We start from the raw sequence: 16,403 nt of genomic DNA, 5'->3' as shown, positions 1-16,403 counted from the left end.
CATTAGTATGAAATATTCCACTGTTTCAGTGAAAAAAAATCAGCTTAAAATTATTGCTTTGTGCAGATAGCTGGAAAGCTGTTGATGTAAAAACTAAACCTTCATAATAATTGTGCAATAGGAGAAATGATCTTAATATCTTTTGGAATATGTATTCAATTGATTCATCCATCTATATAATAAAGGGCTGTTAAATACATTGATCAAATAGGTTTCTTGCTGATGCCATATTTACCACCAAGAAGCCAAAATACTTTGTTATGGTTTTGTTATATTTTACCAACTGATTTTTATTTTAAATAATTCTAAAAGCTTCAAAAAGAATCAGATGTTTGTGTTCTTTTTAACAGGATAAAGGTAAACCGGCCTCTTCCTTTGCTGCACCAGGAGCTAAACCAAAGGTAAATACAATATAAAGGTCCAATGATTCTCCATTTCAATGAGAAGTTACTTGTAGTAAAACTCTTAACTCATCCACAATGCTACCACACACCTATACTCTTTACAGTGGCTATTTAGCAAACTATCCCATGCATCTTTGATATATGAAGGGAAATCCACCTTCTCACAGGGAGAATGTGCAAAGTCCACAAGGACAGCACCTGAGTTTAGGGTGGAAATTCACTGTGACACAGTATTGCTGTGTCACCCTACAATTTAGGTTAGGCTCATGGTCTTATTGTGCTACGGGCAGCGATGAAATACATTAAATGTCTCACCTCATGTCAAGACAGTGTCAGCTTCAGCTGCGATATTCCCAGTTATTATTTATGCAAACATTTCAGAAGAGTTGATAATGAAGCAAAAAATCCTAAGGCAGAGCAACACCAGACACAAACGGAGAAATAAGGGCCTGTTCCGCTTAGGCGACTCTTTAGGCGATTGCCAGGGACTAGTTTTAATGGAATTCACCTACGACACCTGGTGACAACACCTAGGTCAACCTACAACAACCTACGAAACCACAAATTGTCGCCACTGCCGCAAAAGATTTTTTAACATGTTGAAAATTTGGCGGCAGTCGCCCAAAAAATCGCCTAAGTGGGACAGGCCCTTAAGTGGAATTTTAAGTGACCAATTTTCACAGTGAGACCAAGTCTAGTTTGGTCGACAGACACAAAATGCTAGAGTAACTCAATAGTTCAATATCAATAGCTCATTAGTTGTTTATTGTCACGTGTACTCTGAGGTACAGTGAATTTTGATTTTACTAACAGTCATACCAAAATAAATGTCATCAAAATTAAACATAAACAGTCAGCACAGCAAAAGCAGGAACCCACAGCCATCAAGTCCAATGTCCAGGCCACACACACGCTCTTCACCGTGATGTGACCATTGTTGCACCAGCCACTTGTCACTCTCTCTGCAATCCCTGTCCGCCCAAACTGTCAGAAAGCCGCAACACTCGCACCAGACTCCAGGACGCTCCCCTGGCGTGACGTCCCCGCAATCACGGAGACCACTGCACGCACGGCAATCCCTCCGAGTCCCCACCAGCGCAGGCAGCATAACCTTGCTTTCAGTGACCTCGCACACCACACTGTGATGGAAGGCAAATAACTTTTACCATCTTCCTCCTTTTCTCCTGCGGTCGGGGTGATCTAAACATCCGCAGTCGGGGCGGTCGCCGATCAAAGCCCCCGCAATAGGGCGATCGAGGCTCCCACGATCGGGGCGGTTGAAGCTCCCGCTGCTGGAGCTCCCAAAGTCGATCCCTAACAAAGGGACCGCTCGCTCCACGATGTTAGGCCACAGTGCAAACGGAGATACGACACAGAAAATGTTGCATCTGGCGAGGAAAGAGTTTTTAAAATGTTCCCCCCCAACCCACCACCACATAATACAAAAACTAAAGATTAAGTAAATCATACAAATAAAACAGACTAAAAACAACAAAGAACAAGACAGGCTGTTGGCGGGGCTGCCACTCATGGCGCCACCCGGTGGTCTGCAGGACAGGCAGCATCCCTGGAGAGAGGGAATGGATGACGTTTCAGGTTGAGACCCTTCTTCAGACTGTCTGAACCATCGGTTTGAACCAACATCTGCAGTTCCTTCCTACACATCTAGTTTGGTTGAAATTCTTCTGATGTTGTCGGATGTTTTTCGAAGTGTAACTCCAACACAGCTAAATCCAATATCAGAAGGTGACCAAAGGCATATCTGATCACTTCCATGGTTTGACCATTCACTGAGAAAACTATTGATACTTATTCACATCATGGAAAGATGTGAGCAATATCGTTTGAGCAACATTGCGTAATAAATATGCTGCTGGACTGTTTGTGGCCTTAACAAATGTTCCCAGGACTTAACATGTTTAACTAATTAAGAGGATAAACAGAAATAATAATTAATCCCTCTAGTCAGTAAAGTAAAATCGTTCTGTCAACTCATTCACCTGAGGCATTTGAAATGCAGCCACATGACTAGCATTAGTTTATGTGTTCGGCACGGACTAGAAGGGTCGAGACGGCCTGTTTCCGTGCTGTAATTGTTATTATATAGTTATCATGGCATTATGTTTGGCAAAGATATTGTGGACCAAAGGGCATGATCCGGTACTGTTTAGATTAGGATATGGCATATATACACATAGTTGTACAAAAACAGAATGATAAGAATGTGCTTCATCCTTTTTTTGTGTTGAGCAACATAAGAAACAGATCAAAGTATTTAAATATAAAATTATCAGTGAAGTGAAAAGGGCAAAGTATCCTTCCTCTCTAACATTATTCCTTGTGTTTCTGGCCCTTTAATTTCTGCTTTTTTTAACCTTCAAATTTTGGAGGAGGAGGCTTTAGCTTTGAGATGCTAATATCATCCGCTCCCATCTTTGCTTGTTGCCATAGAAGTGCAGAACTGGCCATTTTTCATGTGTATAGTAGTTTTAGCGGTGTATCCTGGATCTGTAATATTTGTGTTGTCACATTCACTTCCAGTTAATGACAAAGGAGGAACTCGTAGATAGTTTTTCGTCAGATTTCGACTCCAGTTCTTCAGCTTCACATTCTGTGGCACCGGTCTCCAAACAGAAAGAGGTAAGGTCATTACCACCACTCTTGTGCATGTCTTCCATCCTTGAAATTGACCACTTCTCTTCAACACTCATAATGCATCTTGCACTTCAATGTGAAGAAAATAGATATACTAAATGTTAAACCCCTGCTTGTTTGTCAAAAGCAAAAATGCATTTCCATGGGCTCAGAATTTATCATAATAATTAATGTTGCTATATTAGATTTATTAATTTGAGTTTCATTACATAGAAACATAGAAAATAGGTGCAGGAGTAGGCCATTCGGCCCTTCGAGCTTGCACCGCCATTCGATATGATCATGGCTGATCATCCAATGACATAATAAATATTTAAATTCTGAATTCATTTAGCCTTGCTTCCTGATCCAGATATGACCCATTCTATTTTCTGGGTTTATAAGAAGGAACTGCAGATGCTGGAAAATCGAAGGTAGACAAAAGTGCTGGAGAAACTCAGCGGGTGCAGCAGCATCTATGGAGCGAAGGAAATAGGCAACGTTTCGGGACGAAACGTTGCCTATTTCCTTCGCTCCATAGATGCTGCTGCACCCGCTGAGTTTCTCCAGCACTTTTGTCTATTTTCTGGGCTGCCTGCTTGCTCTGTTGGTGCTGCTCAGCTTTGAGGCTTGTTCTATAACAAGAGTGTAGACGTACCCCTGATAGCTCTCCACTCCATTTCCCCTTTCTCTTTCACACTGTGTCGCAAAGAGTAGGTGCTTCATCCCCTCAATTCTGGTGTTTTAACAGAGCACTTTTACTAGAGATTTTCAAGCTAGAATAGATTGCCAATCTAATTTTCACTTGTGTAATTAAGGTCCTAGGAATGAGTAGGTTAACCTATGATGAGCGTTTGTCGGCACTGGGCCTGTACTCGCTGGAGATTAGAAGAATGAGGGGGGGGGGGGAACCCTCATTGAAACACAAAGAATACTGAAAGGCTTAGATAGAGTGGATGTGGAGAGGATGTTTCCACTGTGGGAGAGCCTAGGACTAGAAGTCATAGCCTCAGAATTAAAGGATGTTCTTTTAGGAAGGAGATGAGGAGAAATGTCTGTATTCAGAGGGTGGTGAATCTGTGGAATTCTTTGCCACAGAAGGCTATGGAGGCAAAGTCAGTGGATATTTTTATTGCAGTGATAGATAGATTCTTGATTAGTACAGCTGGTCAGAGGTTATTGGGAAAAGGCAGGAGAATGGGATTAGGGGGGGGGGGGGGGATAGATCAGGCATGATTGAATGGTGGAGTAGATATGATGGGCCGAATGGCCTAATTCTACTCCTATCACATATGACCTTGTAACAAAACTGAATCACAGTAACTCCATCATTTACAAACAGTTGACGTGAAATTTCACTATAGAGTTTTGAGTATGTGATTAATGAAGCTATTTATTGCGCATCTGTCCGTAGGCGTGCACTATACCTCAATGCATTTCATATCGACAATTTATAAACTCTTGCTTAGCAAGACGTTTTTCAGGAACTCATTCTCTTTGTAAATCAAGGAATAGCTGAATAGCTTACACATTCTTTCATGCATTAATTTAAGCTGATAAATAAATCAACCATACTTTCTCTGGCTGATTATCCCATGGGGAACCACTTCGTCTTCTTCTTCTTGCGTATGGCGTGCACAGACTAAATTTGTAGGACAACTTGTTCTATTTGATCTTATTTGATTGTGCACGCCGGGTTGATTGCATTCGTCGAAACAGGGTGGGCCACGTGAAGGTTGCAATCTCCCACCCCATGGGGAACCACTGAAGATGTCTTAATTGATGGGTCAACTTGTCTCTTGGCTTCCGTGCCAGGATGGCAGATGCCAGCATGCTCCGCAGAGTCCGGGGATCATCAAACTGGCTGCTTCAAACTTGTTGCTGGGGTTAAATTGTCACTGATCATCACACTCATCAGAGAAAAATAACTGTAGACAGAACTTGCAAATAGATATCCTTTAGACAGGTCATGTGTTTGTATGAATGTGGCAGTGGCCCATGTCAGTGATCTTGCAACAATTTTTTGGCCTGTGAACAATCATGCAAGTTGGAATTGACTACAAACCAAAATGTATATTTCTGCTAATTTTCCTTATTTGTTCTTCGACAGTCAAATGAAAAACCTGCTGCTAAACCTGATACTAAGAAAGCCCGTAAATGGTAATGCGAGCAAAACAGGTAACTATGTATGAATTTTAAGCATGTATGGATATCTGTGAGTTTGACATCCCTGCCGACATTAGATATCGATATGTTCCATAATGAGGAAACAAAAGAAGGGATATTAATGTTTTCCAAAATCAAGAACCAAATATAAACTTCCCAGAGTCTCAAGAGTTGGAACCTCCGACAAACTCAGTGATTTGAGTATAGGAGCAGGTAGGTTCTACTGCAGTTGTACAGGGTCTTGGTGAGACGTATTGCGTACAGTTTTGGTCTCCTAATCTGAGAAAAGACATTATTGTCATAGAGGGAGTGCAGAGAAGGTTCACCAGACTGATTCCTGGGATGTCAGGACTTTCATATGAAGAAAGACTGGATAGACTCGGATTGTACTCGCTAGAATTTAAAAGACTGAGGGGGGATCTTATAGAAACTTACAAAATTCTTAAGGGGTTGGACAGGCTAGATGCAGGAAGATTGCTCCCGATGTTGGGGAAGTCCAGAACAAGGGGTCACAGTTTAAGGATAAGGGGGAAATCTTTTAGGACCGAAATGAGAAAAACATTTTTCACACAGAGAGTGGTGAATCTCTGGAATTCTCTGCCACAGAATGTAGTTGAGGCCAGTTCATTGGCTATATTTAAGAGGGAGTTAGATGTGGCATTTGTGGCTAAAGGGATCAGGGGGTATGGAGAGAAGGCAGGTATGGGATACCGAGTTGAATGATCAGCCATGATCATAGTGAATGGCGGTGCAGGCTCGAAGGGCCGAATGGCCTACTCCTGCACCTAATTTCTATGTTTCTATGTTTTGAAACAACAACCATAATGTGGGTTTTATTTCATTGCAAAGACACTATTGGATCAACATTCCAAGCATATATGTTAATCATTATTCTTTATTTATATGTTTATATATCACTGGCCAATTCATTGCCTTGCCTGGCTGTTACTGCTTTACATAGAAACATAGAAAATAGGTGCAGGAGTAGGCTATTCAAGCCAGCATCGCCATTCAATATGATCACAGCTGATCGTCCAAAATCAGTATTCGATGGCAGCCTCACATAAAACAAGCTAAAGAACACTAAAACATACATTTAACACATACAAACAATAAAAGAACAAAGGTTCAGACAGACTTTTGGCGAGGCAGCTATTGCTGGCGCCACCTGGTGGACAACCACATGTGAGCAATAGCATCATGCTGGGTAATAAAACCAATGGATGATAAAGGAATATAGCATGATTGACCATGGCAGAGGCTGGACACTTTGAAAATGCAGGATGGTTTACCTTTGTCACTGAAAAACGAATTAATTGTTTTGTTACGGGCTGCTTTGTATGTGCAAGCAGCTGGAGAAGATATACATCTACATTCAAAGACATGAAAACAAAAAGAGATGAAAGATGGAATGGGCAGGGGGGTTGTTCCTGAGGAAAGGAGATAATTGCAAACACTGAGGATATAAAGAATAGAAATAGGAGCAAGTCATGACCCTATGTTGCTTCTCTGCCATTCAACAAGATCATAGTTGATCCAGTACTTGTACATTTCCTTTCCAATGACCCTATTCCATGATTCCATTCAGGTCCCAGATACTATTGAAATCTTAATTATACACAATTTAATTACGCATCCACAACCAAATTGAGGTTGAAAATTGCAAAGAAGTTCAACTCTCTGGGCAAGAAAATGTTTTCCTCTGAGCTTGCACTGCTTGGACTCTCCAATGACTGCATCTGTCCTATGGTGTAAATGTCTCATTCCTACAGATAAGGTAGGATATATTTGTGGTAGAGGAAGCGCAGTCAAGATTGATCATAATGATATTGTGTGCTGAAACAAAGTCAAGCTGTGGCTATATGGTCAAGAGGTCAGAAGAGTGAGATTAAATATACAAAATTCTCAGAGTAAAATTAAGTCAGTTGTTTCACTAGGCTGAGGTAGCTAGAGGTAAAGGGTATAGTCTCACAACATGGGGTTGGCCATTCACATTGAAACGGGATAAAATGACCACTCTCATTAATGGTAATAAATTCTTTGGAGGCTTAGTGCCTGGCTTGAATGTACTCGGCATCCAGCAGATTTTTAGATATAAAAGGACTTGGAATTTTTGCAAGAACAAAAGTAAAAGATTAGAGGATCTTAACAATATCATGAGAGACCCCTTCCACCCCTGCAACGGACTGTTCCAGCTGCAACGGTCAGGCAAACGCCACCGTTGCCATGCGGTGAGAACGGAGAGGTTGAGAAGGAGTTTCTTCCCAGAGGTCATTCGGACTGTAAACGCCTATCTCACCAGGGACTAACTCTACTGAACGTTTTTCCTTCCATTATTTATTATGTAAAAGAATATGTGTGTTATGATTGTGCTTATAGTTTGTTTGGTTGGTTGTCTTTTGCACAAAAGTCCGGGAGCATTGCCACTTTCATTTCATTGCACATCTCGTATGTGTATGTGACAAATAAACTTGACTTGACTTGATTGGCAGAGCAGGCACAATGAGCCAAGAAGGCTACTACTCCTTTTTCTGTTCCTCCTCTCACCTTCCTCTGGTTTCTTTGTCTCAGCATCTGTACTATCAATTCCTATCATAATCTTGTAAGTTTTTATTAAGATCACTTTTCACACTTCTAGCCAATCCTCTACAATTTCTCCTTTAGCACATCACATTAATCAAACTAGGACATTTTACAGGGTGCTGAAAATAATGTATCGATCCTCTGGCATGGAGACCAAACCTGTAACCTGCATGGAATTAGCTGCTATAATGGCACATAAACTTTCCACATCTCCTGACTCAGCACACTCGGATGCAGCTTCTGTTCACGATCAAATTACTTGTTTCCCAACACAAAGCATTTCCTGCATTTCTCTTCATTCTCCCAAAGTGGATAATCCCATATTTGCCCGCATTGTATTCCGTATGGCACCACTTTGCCCTCTTGCTTGACCTGTATTATTTTGTGTACTCTACATGTTCACTTCCTTGACTAGTCTCATGTCATCAATAAACCAGAATGGAAAACAAAACGGAATGTTACATATCCAAAGATGGACACAAAATGCTGGAGTAACTCATCGGGTCAGGCAGTGTCTCTGGAGAAAAAGGATGGGTCTAAAGAATTATCTCTTATTTTCTCCAGAGTGTCTATATTTGGTATAAACCAGCATCAGCAGTTCCTTATTTGTACATTAAAGTATCCCAAGGCGTTAATGTAAATGATAGAGCATGGTTCAATATTGATCGTGATCGCTGTGGCTCCCAGCTGGAAAGAGGCAACAATTCCATGAAAAGACCTATTATGCTCCTACTGCTTCTGCCCATTAACCAGCCCTCTGCATTGACATTTGTGATGTCATAGTATTTGTGGTATATTTTATGTGGTTAATTATATCCGTTGGTTCCATGTTACCCACTTTGCTGGTTATATCCTCAACATTTGTAATTAAATTTGTCTAGTGCTATTTTCTTTGTAAAATGATGTTCACTGTTCTAATCATATTGCTACTTAAGTGCCAGTTATCAAAGGTCTTAAACAATTCATACAACTTACATAATGCTAATACATCTCTCACCTCATTCATTTTGATTCCAGAATCTAGAGAATTTTGGAAGATCATGACTATTGCATCCACATCTCTGCTATCGTTTTTCAAAATTGGAATAAAGGCTGTAAGGGCTTTTGTTGGGTTCTGATTATTTTAATCTTTCTAGAAAACTTTTGTCAGTTAATGGCGCTGAATGATAATCCGAAATATAATTCTCTTCCACATGTATATCAATCCAATCTGTCAACTTTACACGATGTGAAAATGTAATTTGAGTGCATAACACCCTTATATAGTCAGAGAACTTGTTGTACTCGCCATTCAGCAACTTTAAACTTGCACTCATAACTATGCAGGCATTTCTTACTTAAGGGCCTGTCCCACTTACATGTCCTTGGCAGGCAAATTACGCGACCTCGCGGTTGCGTTGAGCCACGACGGTCCCAAGAAGGTCGCGCGTGATTTCATGCGTACGCACAGCCGTCTGGAGCATGTGACGTCATTTGAAGATGAACACAAAGCTGGAGTAACTCAGCAGGACCGGCAGCATCTCTGGAGAGAAGCAATGGGTGATGTTTCGTGTCGAGACCCGTCTTCCGTCTGAAAAGAAGGGTCTTGACCTGGTCCCGCTGAGTTACTCCAGCTTTGTGTCCATCTTCAATTTTCTTGGCCCCGCTCTGGGAGTAGAAGTGGGGGCGGATCCGGACCACAACGGCCGTGAGCCCCAGGCCGAGTTCGGCGATCGTTTGCCTGCTTCTGCTGCTGTTGGAGGTGAGACGTTGCATCGCGCCAGGGTCTTGGGCCTGTCCCACTTTGCCCGTCAGTTATGCGACAGGCCGTTGGCGCGCAAAGATTTAGTTCGCTACAAAAATTTCGGAGCCCCACGCCATGTTGCGCACAACTACATACCCCTCCACGCTTCTCAGTGGGACCGGCCCCGCGCGGCCATACGATGCCCATGCGCCTCAACGCGACCACAAGGTCGCATAATTAGCGTGCCAAGGACACGTAAGTGGGACAGGCCCTTTAAAATACTGTCACACCCTGCTTGATCTGTCTTCTTCAGCATAACCCCCTCATGTACTTAACTAGTTTTTCCATTGGATATTCAACAACTATTTTGTGGAATGATTAGTAACAAATCTTCACCACTCCATTCCTAGTGGGAGCTATTTAATTTTTGGTCATTTTCTCCCTCTCACATCAACACTTTTCATAAAAGACCAGCAGAAGCTCTGGAAGAATTGTAGCACTGGTGGAATGTACTATTTCTACATTCAGTTACTTACTGGCAGGAGAGCAGGAATCCCCCTAGTGTTTATCCCCATTTACGTTTGCAACTTTAATCTAATGATTTGTCTTCTTCCTTTGCAGCTCCTGGTTTCCAAACTGACCAATGTGCAAGTTTTTTCTTCCTTGGGAATATGCTTCTGTACAAATATCTGTAGTTTCTAATTAATTTTCCAAAGATCTGTGGTATTACTTTACGGGGAGGTTATGAACAATCAACTTTGAGAATGATTTTAACTTTAGAACTTAGCTTTACAGCATTGTATGAAATATATACTCTCTGAAGGTTCTTAAACTGGATTTATATATTTAAAATTTGTTTTCTAAGTGGGAAGGATAGTATATTTGTAGGAAATGTTTACCACTAATATGTTGTATAAATAATTAGTGTTACATTTTTGATGCTGTGTGTCAGTTGTTGAAGTTCAGTTCTATTTCTCTTGTCTGAATTGGGAAACATCTCAAGACTCTGCACAGTTGAATTACTTCCCCTGAACCAGACTATTCATAATCTTGGTGTTACATATAATCCTGGGATAAGCTTCTGCCAACATATCTGCACCAGCAGGAGTACAGCTGAACATTGTAACTGTGTCAGACTCCTCCCTGCCTAACCTGTGCTGCCTCTGGAGCCTATTCTGCTCCCTTGGCCAGCTTCCTGCCTACCGATTAGCTCATCAAAAGTTCAAAGGTCTGTTCATTGTCACGTGTACCAATTAAGGTACAGTGAAACCCGATTACCATTGCGTAAATCCTAACTCATCAAATCCCATTGTAGATCCACAGATATATATTGATACTGGGTCTAGAACTATGAGTTTTAAAATGCTCCTGAGACTGGGGTTCTTCACAACCATAGCCTTCTTTATCCCTGGAACCCTGTTAGAGGAGTGCTTCTCCAATTCTGGTCCTTTGGAGCAATTAACATTGGTTTGGCACTCATGCCTTCTGTTGCTTGGGTCCTGACCACTGAAATCCATTAACAGGACAGCACTGCTGCCTCTGAGATGCCCCTTAATGCATATTACTTTGCACAGTAATTTGTTCACATGTCCTACTATCGCCTTATGAGACAGCATAATAAACTCCTGTGAAGTGCCTTGGAACATCTAGCAGTGTAAAGGATACTATGAAAAATAAACATTGACATTTAATTTGATTGTAAAAACCCAAATCAAGCTTCTGGGTTGAATTACATTTTTTTCTTCATGCAGCACAGCATTAAAATGTGTTTAGGTCACAACTATTCATTTATATTTACAGAATATTGCTTGGGTGTATTGTATCACATGGGTACAAAGAGAATCGAAAAATAAAATGCAATGAACAGAAAAAGTGTGATTGTTATTTACGTGGATTGTCACATATATGGAGCTAGTATTGGGGAAGAATTCCAGTACTCACAAAACTTCCAAAACTTTGTCACCTGCTGTAGAGATAGACACCATCCCAGTGTCTGCACATTTGTTTGATATTCAACAAAGTGTGTTCAATGCTAAATCATTGATCTTTCAGTTAGTGATGCAAGATGATCTTTGTCTTAAGTTCTGATCAAATCTTTCTGGCCAATTATTTCTGGACAGTAAGTTTCTATAAAGGTATTTATAACTTTCAATAATCAGCGTGTGTGTATCAGGCTAACTTGATTCCAGCCCTAACTACAGCCTTGGCACAAAGAGAGACCACAGCTGAACTCCAAAGGTGAAATGAAAATAACCTATCTTGCCATTATGCCACCATGTAATTAGTGTAGCATCAAACAGTTCCTACAAAATTAATGTCAATTGGGGAAAACTCGTTAGCACATTATTCACCACCTGACTCCAAAAGGCTTTCCATCATCTGCCAGACATGTTTCAGGATCGTGGTGCTTTATTCTTCAGATACTGTATCTGGACAACACTTAGATAGCTCAACTGCATCCACATTACAGCAGCCTGTTCAACTGGCAACTTGTACCTTTATGCCCCTGTCCCACTTAGGAAACCTGAATGGAAACCTCTGGAGACTTTGCGACCCACCCAAGGCTTCCGTGCGGTTCCCGGAGGTTTTTGTCAGTCTCCCTACCTGCTTCCACTACCTGCAACCTCCGGGAACCGCACGGAAACCTTGGGTGGGGCGCAAAGTCTCCAGAGGTTTCCATTCAGGTTTCCTAAGTGGGACAGGGTCATTACTCCCTCCTCTTCACACTGGCTGTATTGTGCGCTATCTGGAAGAGGCACTGCAGTAACTAGTATGGGTAGTTTGATATCACCTCTACAAACTGGAAGACCAGAAGGTACATGGTGATGCCATCAGCTGAGACTCACCATAAGGATATGGAAATATATTACTGTTGCTTCATAACAATTAGGTAAACATTATGGAATACTCTCCCTAATAGTGCTAAGGGAGTACCTTGATTATATCCACGGCAACTGGTCAAAAGAAATGACACTTTGAGGATGAGATTTAAATGTGATCTAGCAACAAGTCATAAAATGACAATTTAAAAACGTACTTTCCACATTGATTTCACTTAAGAGGCAGAATTGGTGAATGAATATAATAACCAATTAGAAATAATAATTCCAATTGACCTGAAGTGAAGCATCAAAGTTTAATGGTAAATTCTGTTAGAATGGGCACAATCTGAAGTCACTGTGGAAATGCTTTTTGGATCTCAAAGTTGTTTGATTGAGAAGCCCTGCTGCTCTAAACTTACCAGCATTAATTTTCATTCACCATAAGTTTAGTTTAGGGATACAGCATGCAAACAGACCATTCGGTGTGCCGACCAGCGATCCCTGCACATTAACATCATCCCACACACACTAGGGACAATTTACTATGTTACCAACCCAAATCACCTACAAATCTGTACGTCTTTGGAGTGGGGGTAGAAACCAGAGCTCCCGGAGAAAACCCATGCAGGTCATGGGTTGAACATACAAACTGTGTACACACAGCACCCAGAGTCAGGATGGAACCTGGGTTTCTGGTGCTGTGCCACGTTGCTGCCCCACAAAGTCATATTGATGATCAAATCATCTTGGCACGTGAAATTAATTTCAATGCTCAAAATAATTGTGCCATGTAAGTAATTAAATGCTGAAGACAATGAATTAAAATAACAAATGTGCATGCACTTATTAGTTACATTTACAGAATTAAATAAACTAAGGATCACACAAATAGCAGCCCAGTATTACCATTTACCAACATCCATTTATTTTCACACATGCTGACAAATAAAATCTCAGTCATTTTACATAATTGATTCTTCAAATTAAGCTGTGGTTCATGACCTCCAGATGCCCCACTGTGCTTTACAACCCATTAAGTACTTTAGAAAAGCAGTCCCCATAGGAATGTAGAAACGGACAATTAGCACACAGGGTCTCAATGACAGCAATATGATAATGAGCAGATCATCTGTTCTAGATGCTTGAGTGATAAGTGTTGGCTAAATTTCTGGATTAACTCCAATGCTATCAAATAACCCACATCTGTTGCTGTACAAGTCACACACTAAAAAGGACAGACTGGCTAATACTGAAGCTTGGGGATTTGCTGAAAGCTCCCATGAATGGTTCTATTCTGATAGCCAAGTCTGCACGCACTGTTGTGTCAAACACTTGGCACAAATTGGCACAAATTCCTGCTCTCCTTTGCTTGGTTTGTAGAGGCTGCCCATGAGACCTGACGTTGAGCAGACCAGGGTCAGCAGCAGTGAGATTGGGGCTCAAGTCTGCACCCCAACTAGTACAGTCAGTACGGTCCATGGCTGGGAACTGGCAACTCCATGTGTTGACAAATCATCTGGATCTTACAGTCACTCATCACTTCCTGCAGGATGTGACGGAATCTCCTCACAGATTTCTATAAAATGATAGCTTAACGGGGCTGGAACTAGCAAGCAAAAAGACAGGGGAAACAGCAATCTTCACCATATTCAACAGGAGCTGTACAGGTCAGACTTCAGCGCTGAGCAGCTGACGTTGAGCAGACCAGCCTGTGAGGCTCGAGTCTGCACCCCAACTAGTACACTGAGCTATGGGGCAACTCAATGCTCATTTTTGGCCATGATCCCAGCACAGCTGCACTGCTAGTAACACATCTCTATGCAAGGGCATATTGACCCCATTTTATATTAATTTTATAGCAATGGTGTACCCAAGAAGGCATCTGAACATTAAGCACATAGCACTGTGCTACAAATTATCAAAATGTACCATGCTCACACAAGGCTGAGGGAGATCTTATAGTTCTGTATAAAATCATGAAGGGAATAGGTCGGGTGAATGCACAGAATCTTTTACCTAGGGTAGGGGAATCAAATACAAGGAGACATCGCTAGAATTTAGAAGATTGAGGGGGGATCTTATAGAAACTTACAAAATTCTTAAGGGGTTGGACAGGTTAGATGCAGGAAGATTGTTCCCTATGTTGGGGAAGTCCAGAACAAGGGGTCACAGTTTAAGGATAAGGGGGAAATCTTTTAGGACCGAGATGAGAAAAACATTTTTCACCCAGTGAGTGATGAATCTGTGGAATTCTCTGCCACAGAAGGTAGTTGAGGCCAGTTCATTGGCTATATTTAAGAGGGAGTTAGATGTGGCCCTTGTGGCTAAAGGTATCAGAGGGTATGGAGAGAAAGCAGGTACAGGATACTGAGTTGGATGGTCAGCCATGATCATATTGAATGGCGGTGCAGGCTCGAAGGGCCGAATGGACCAATTAAAGCAAATGACTAAAGGCCTTGGACCTATACTCCTGCACCTATTAAAAAATTTTTTTTTTAAATGATGTTTAATGTGGGAGGTCAAAGATTTAGTACGAACCCGTGGGGCAACCTTTTCTCTCAGAGGAGTGTTGGGTAGAAGGAACAAACGGCCAGAAGAAGTAGTTGAGGCAGATACTATAACTGCATTTAGAAGACACTCAGGCAGGTACATCGAGTAAAGGTTTAGAGGGGTTTGGGATAACGCGGGCAAATTAATGATATCTTAAACAAAGCATCTTGGTCAGCATAGGCTGAAGGACCTGTTTCCCTGCTGTACGTAGTTTACAATTGTTTTTCAGATAAAAAATAAATGTTCTGTTGCACCTAAAAGCATTGCAAAACACGACACGAATTTCCAGGAAAACGTCCAGACAGAATCAATGGTCTAGAAATAGTATAATGTCGAGAGAGCTGGTTAAAGTGGCACTGCAGCAGTTCTGTGTGAAGCATCTGCCATCAATATTCTTTTGCTTGTGAGGCACAAGATGTACACAAAATAGAACAACAGTTGCAGAATGAATCAGGCACATTATCATATCTAGCCCCTGTCGATATTGGAGCTCTTAGAAGTGAGTTTGAGAGAGGATTGGAGGTAAAAGGTTGCAACAGAGGAAGGGGGATCCTGGAAGAAATGATCAGGGAGAACAGGAAGGATTTTAGGTTTGAGCAAGGGAATATTTAAATAAAGGATGTTGATGACTGTTAATGAAATAATAGCACGGGTGCGAGTAGAATGGGGAGCAGTAAAGGATCAGTGGAACCTGAGACCAAAGGCAGCGAGCTTGGGGTGGGAGCATTTACTAAAAAAAAAAATTCCTCAGCACGGGACCAGATAATGTTGGTGCCCTCTAAATTACACTGAAATAGGCCCCAAGCCTCTAAACAAGGCCTGCTTCAGAGTGCATGGCCAATGTTGTTTGTGGGCCTTCTATGCACAGTCAATTTTATTGCAAGTGTCATCAAAAGGAGTTTTGCACCATATTCAACACCTAGTTAATTGATATTGCCATTGAATTACTCGTCAGATGTTAAGCTCCCCAACCATGTACTGATCTTATCAAAGTTCTTGTCCATCCATTTGATATTCTCCTCAATTGTTTCCGTTGCCTGTTGAACACACCGGAGCTGAGAACCATTGTCCTTCAAAGATTCAAAAAACCTTTGGACCTACGAAATAAAGTAATGGAGGTTTTCCTTTTCATTGAGAGCAAAGGGTCAAAAGTTAAAGTTGATTAAAAATGAAACAAATGTCAATCAACAGCTTGCCGCAAATCATGAAACAAGTTGCAGCTAAATGCAGCAAATGTAATTAAATCAGCACAGACATGGATACCATGCTTCTGCAAAGTCACTTTTCGTGATCTGCTCCAATTTATCATCATCATCCAGCAACCAAGCTGATTCAAAAGAGCAAAATAATGAGGAAGGAAAATCAGAAGAGAGAAAAAACTGGAGATGTTTCAGTAAGAATCACAGTTCCCCTAATGGATTAGTGGTAGCACAAAGTCTTAAAGATAAAGTTGTAATTATATGTTATCTTCTGTTGTATATAAAATGAGATGATCGCAGTCAAGGGATTAATAGGATACAG

General features: G+C 41.3%; 2 protein-coding genes across 5 annotated transcripts in view; one reads left to right on the top strand and one right to left on the bottom strand.

The window, feature by feature from the left end:
• Positions 1 to 11,382, top strand: part of LOC129695877 (calpastatin-like) — a 33,469-nt gene extending 22,087 nt beyond the window's left edge. For all 3 annotated transcript variants that reach the window (XM_055633297.1, XM_055633296.1, XM_055633295.1), the window contains 4 exons: positions 351 to 401; positions 2,946 to 3,044; positions 5,149 to 5,216; positions 10,132 to 11,382. In XM_055633297.1, coding sequence (XP_055489272.1) covers positions 351 to 401; positions 2,946 to 3,044; positions 5,149 to 5,202 — 204 coding nt within the window. In that variant the 3' untranslated portion in view covers positions 5,203 to 5,216; positions 10,132 to 11,382. The remainder of the gene's footprint in view (positions 1 to 350; positions 402 to 2,945; positions 3,045 to 5,148; positions 5,217 to 10,131) is intronic.
• A 2,698-nt stretch (positions 11,383 to 14,080) lies between these two features.
• The window catches only part of LOC129695874 (endoplasmic reticulum aminopeptidase 1-like), a 57,480-nt gene continuing 55,157 nt past the window's right edge, over positions 14,081 to 16,403 (bottom strand). For both annotated transcript variants that reach the window (XM_055633289.1, XM_055633290.1), the window contains one exon: positions 14,081 to 15,979. In XM_055633289.1, the coding sequence (XP_055489264.1) occupies positions 15,827 to 15,979 (153 nt within the window). In that variant the 3' untranslated portion in view covers positions 14,081 to 15,826. The remainder of the gene's footprint in view (positions 15,980 to 16,403) is intronic.

Source organism: Leucoraja erinacea, chromosome 3 (assembly GCF_028641065.1).
Source record: "Leucoraja erinacea ecotype New England chromosome 3, Leri_hhj_1, whole genome shotgun sequence".
NCBI classification, from domain to species: domain Eukaryota; kingdom Metazoa; phylum Chordata; class Chondrichthyes; order Rajiformes; family Rajidae; genus Leucoraja; species Leucoraja erinaceus.
This window is presented reverse-complemented; position numbering and strand designations above follow the sequence as displayed.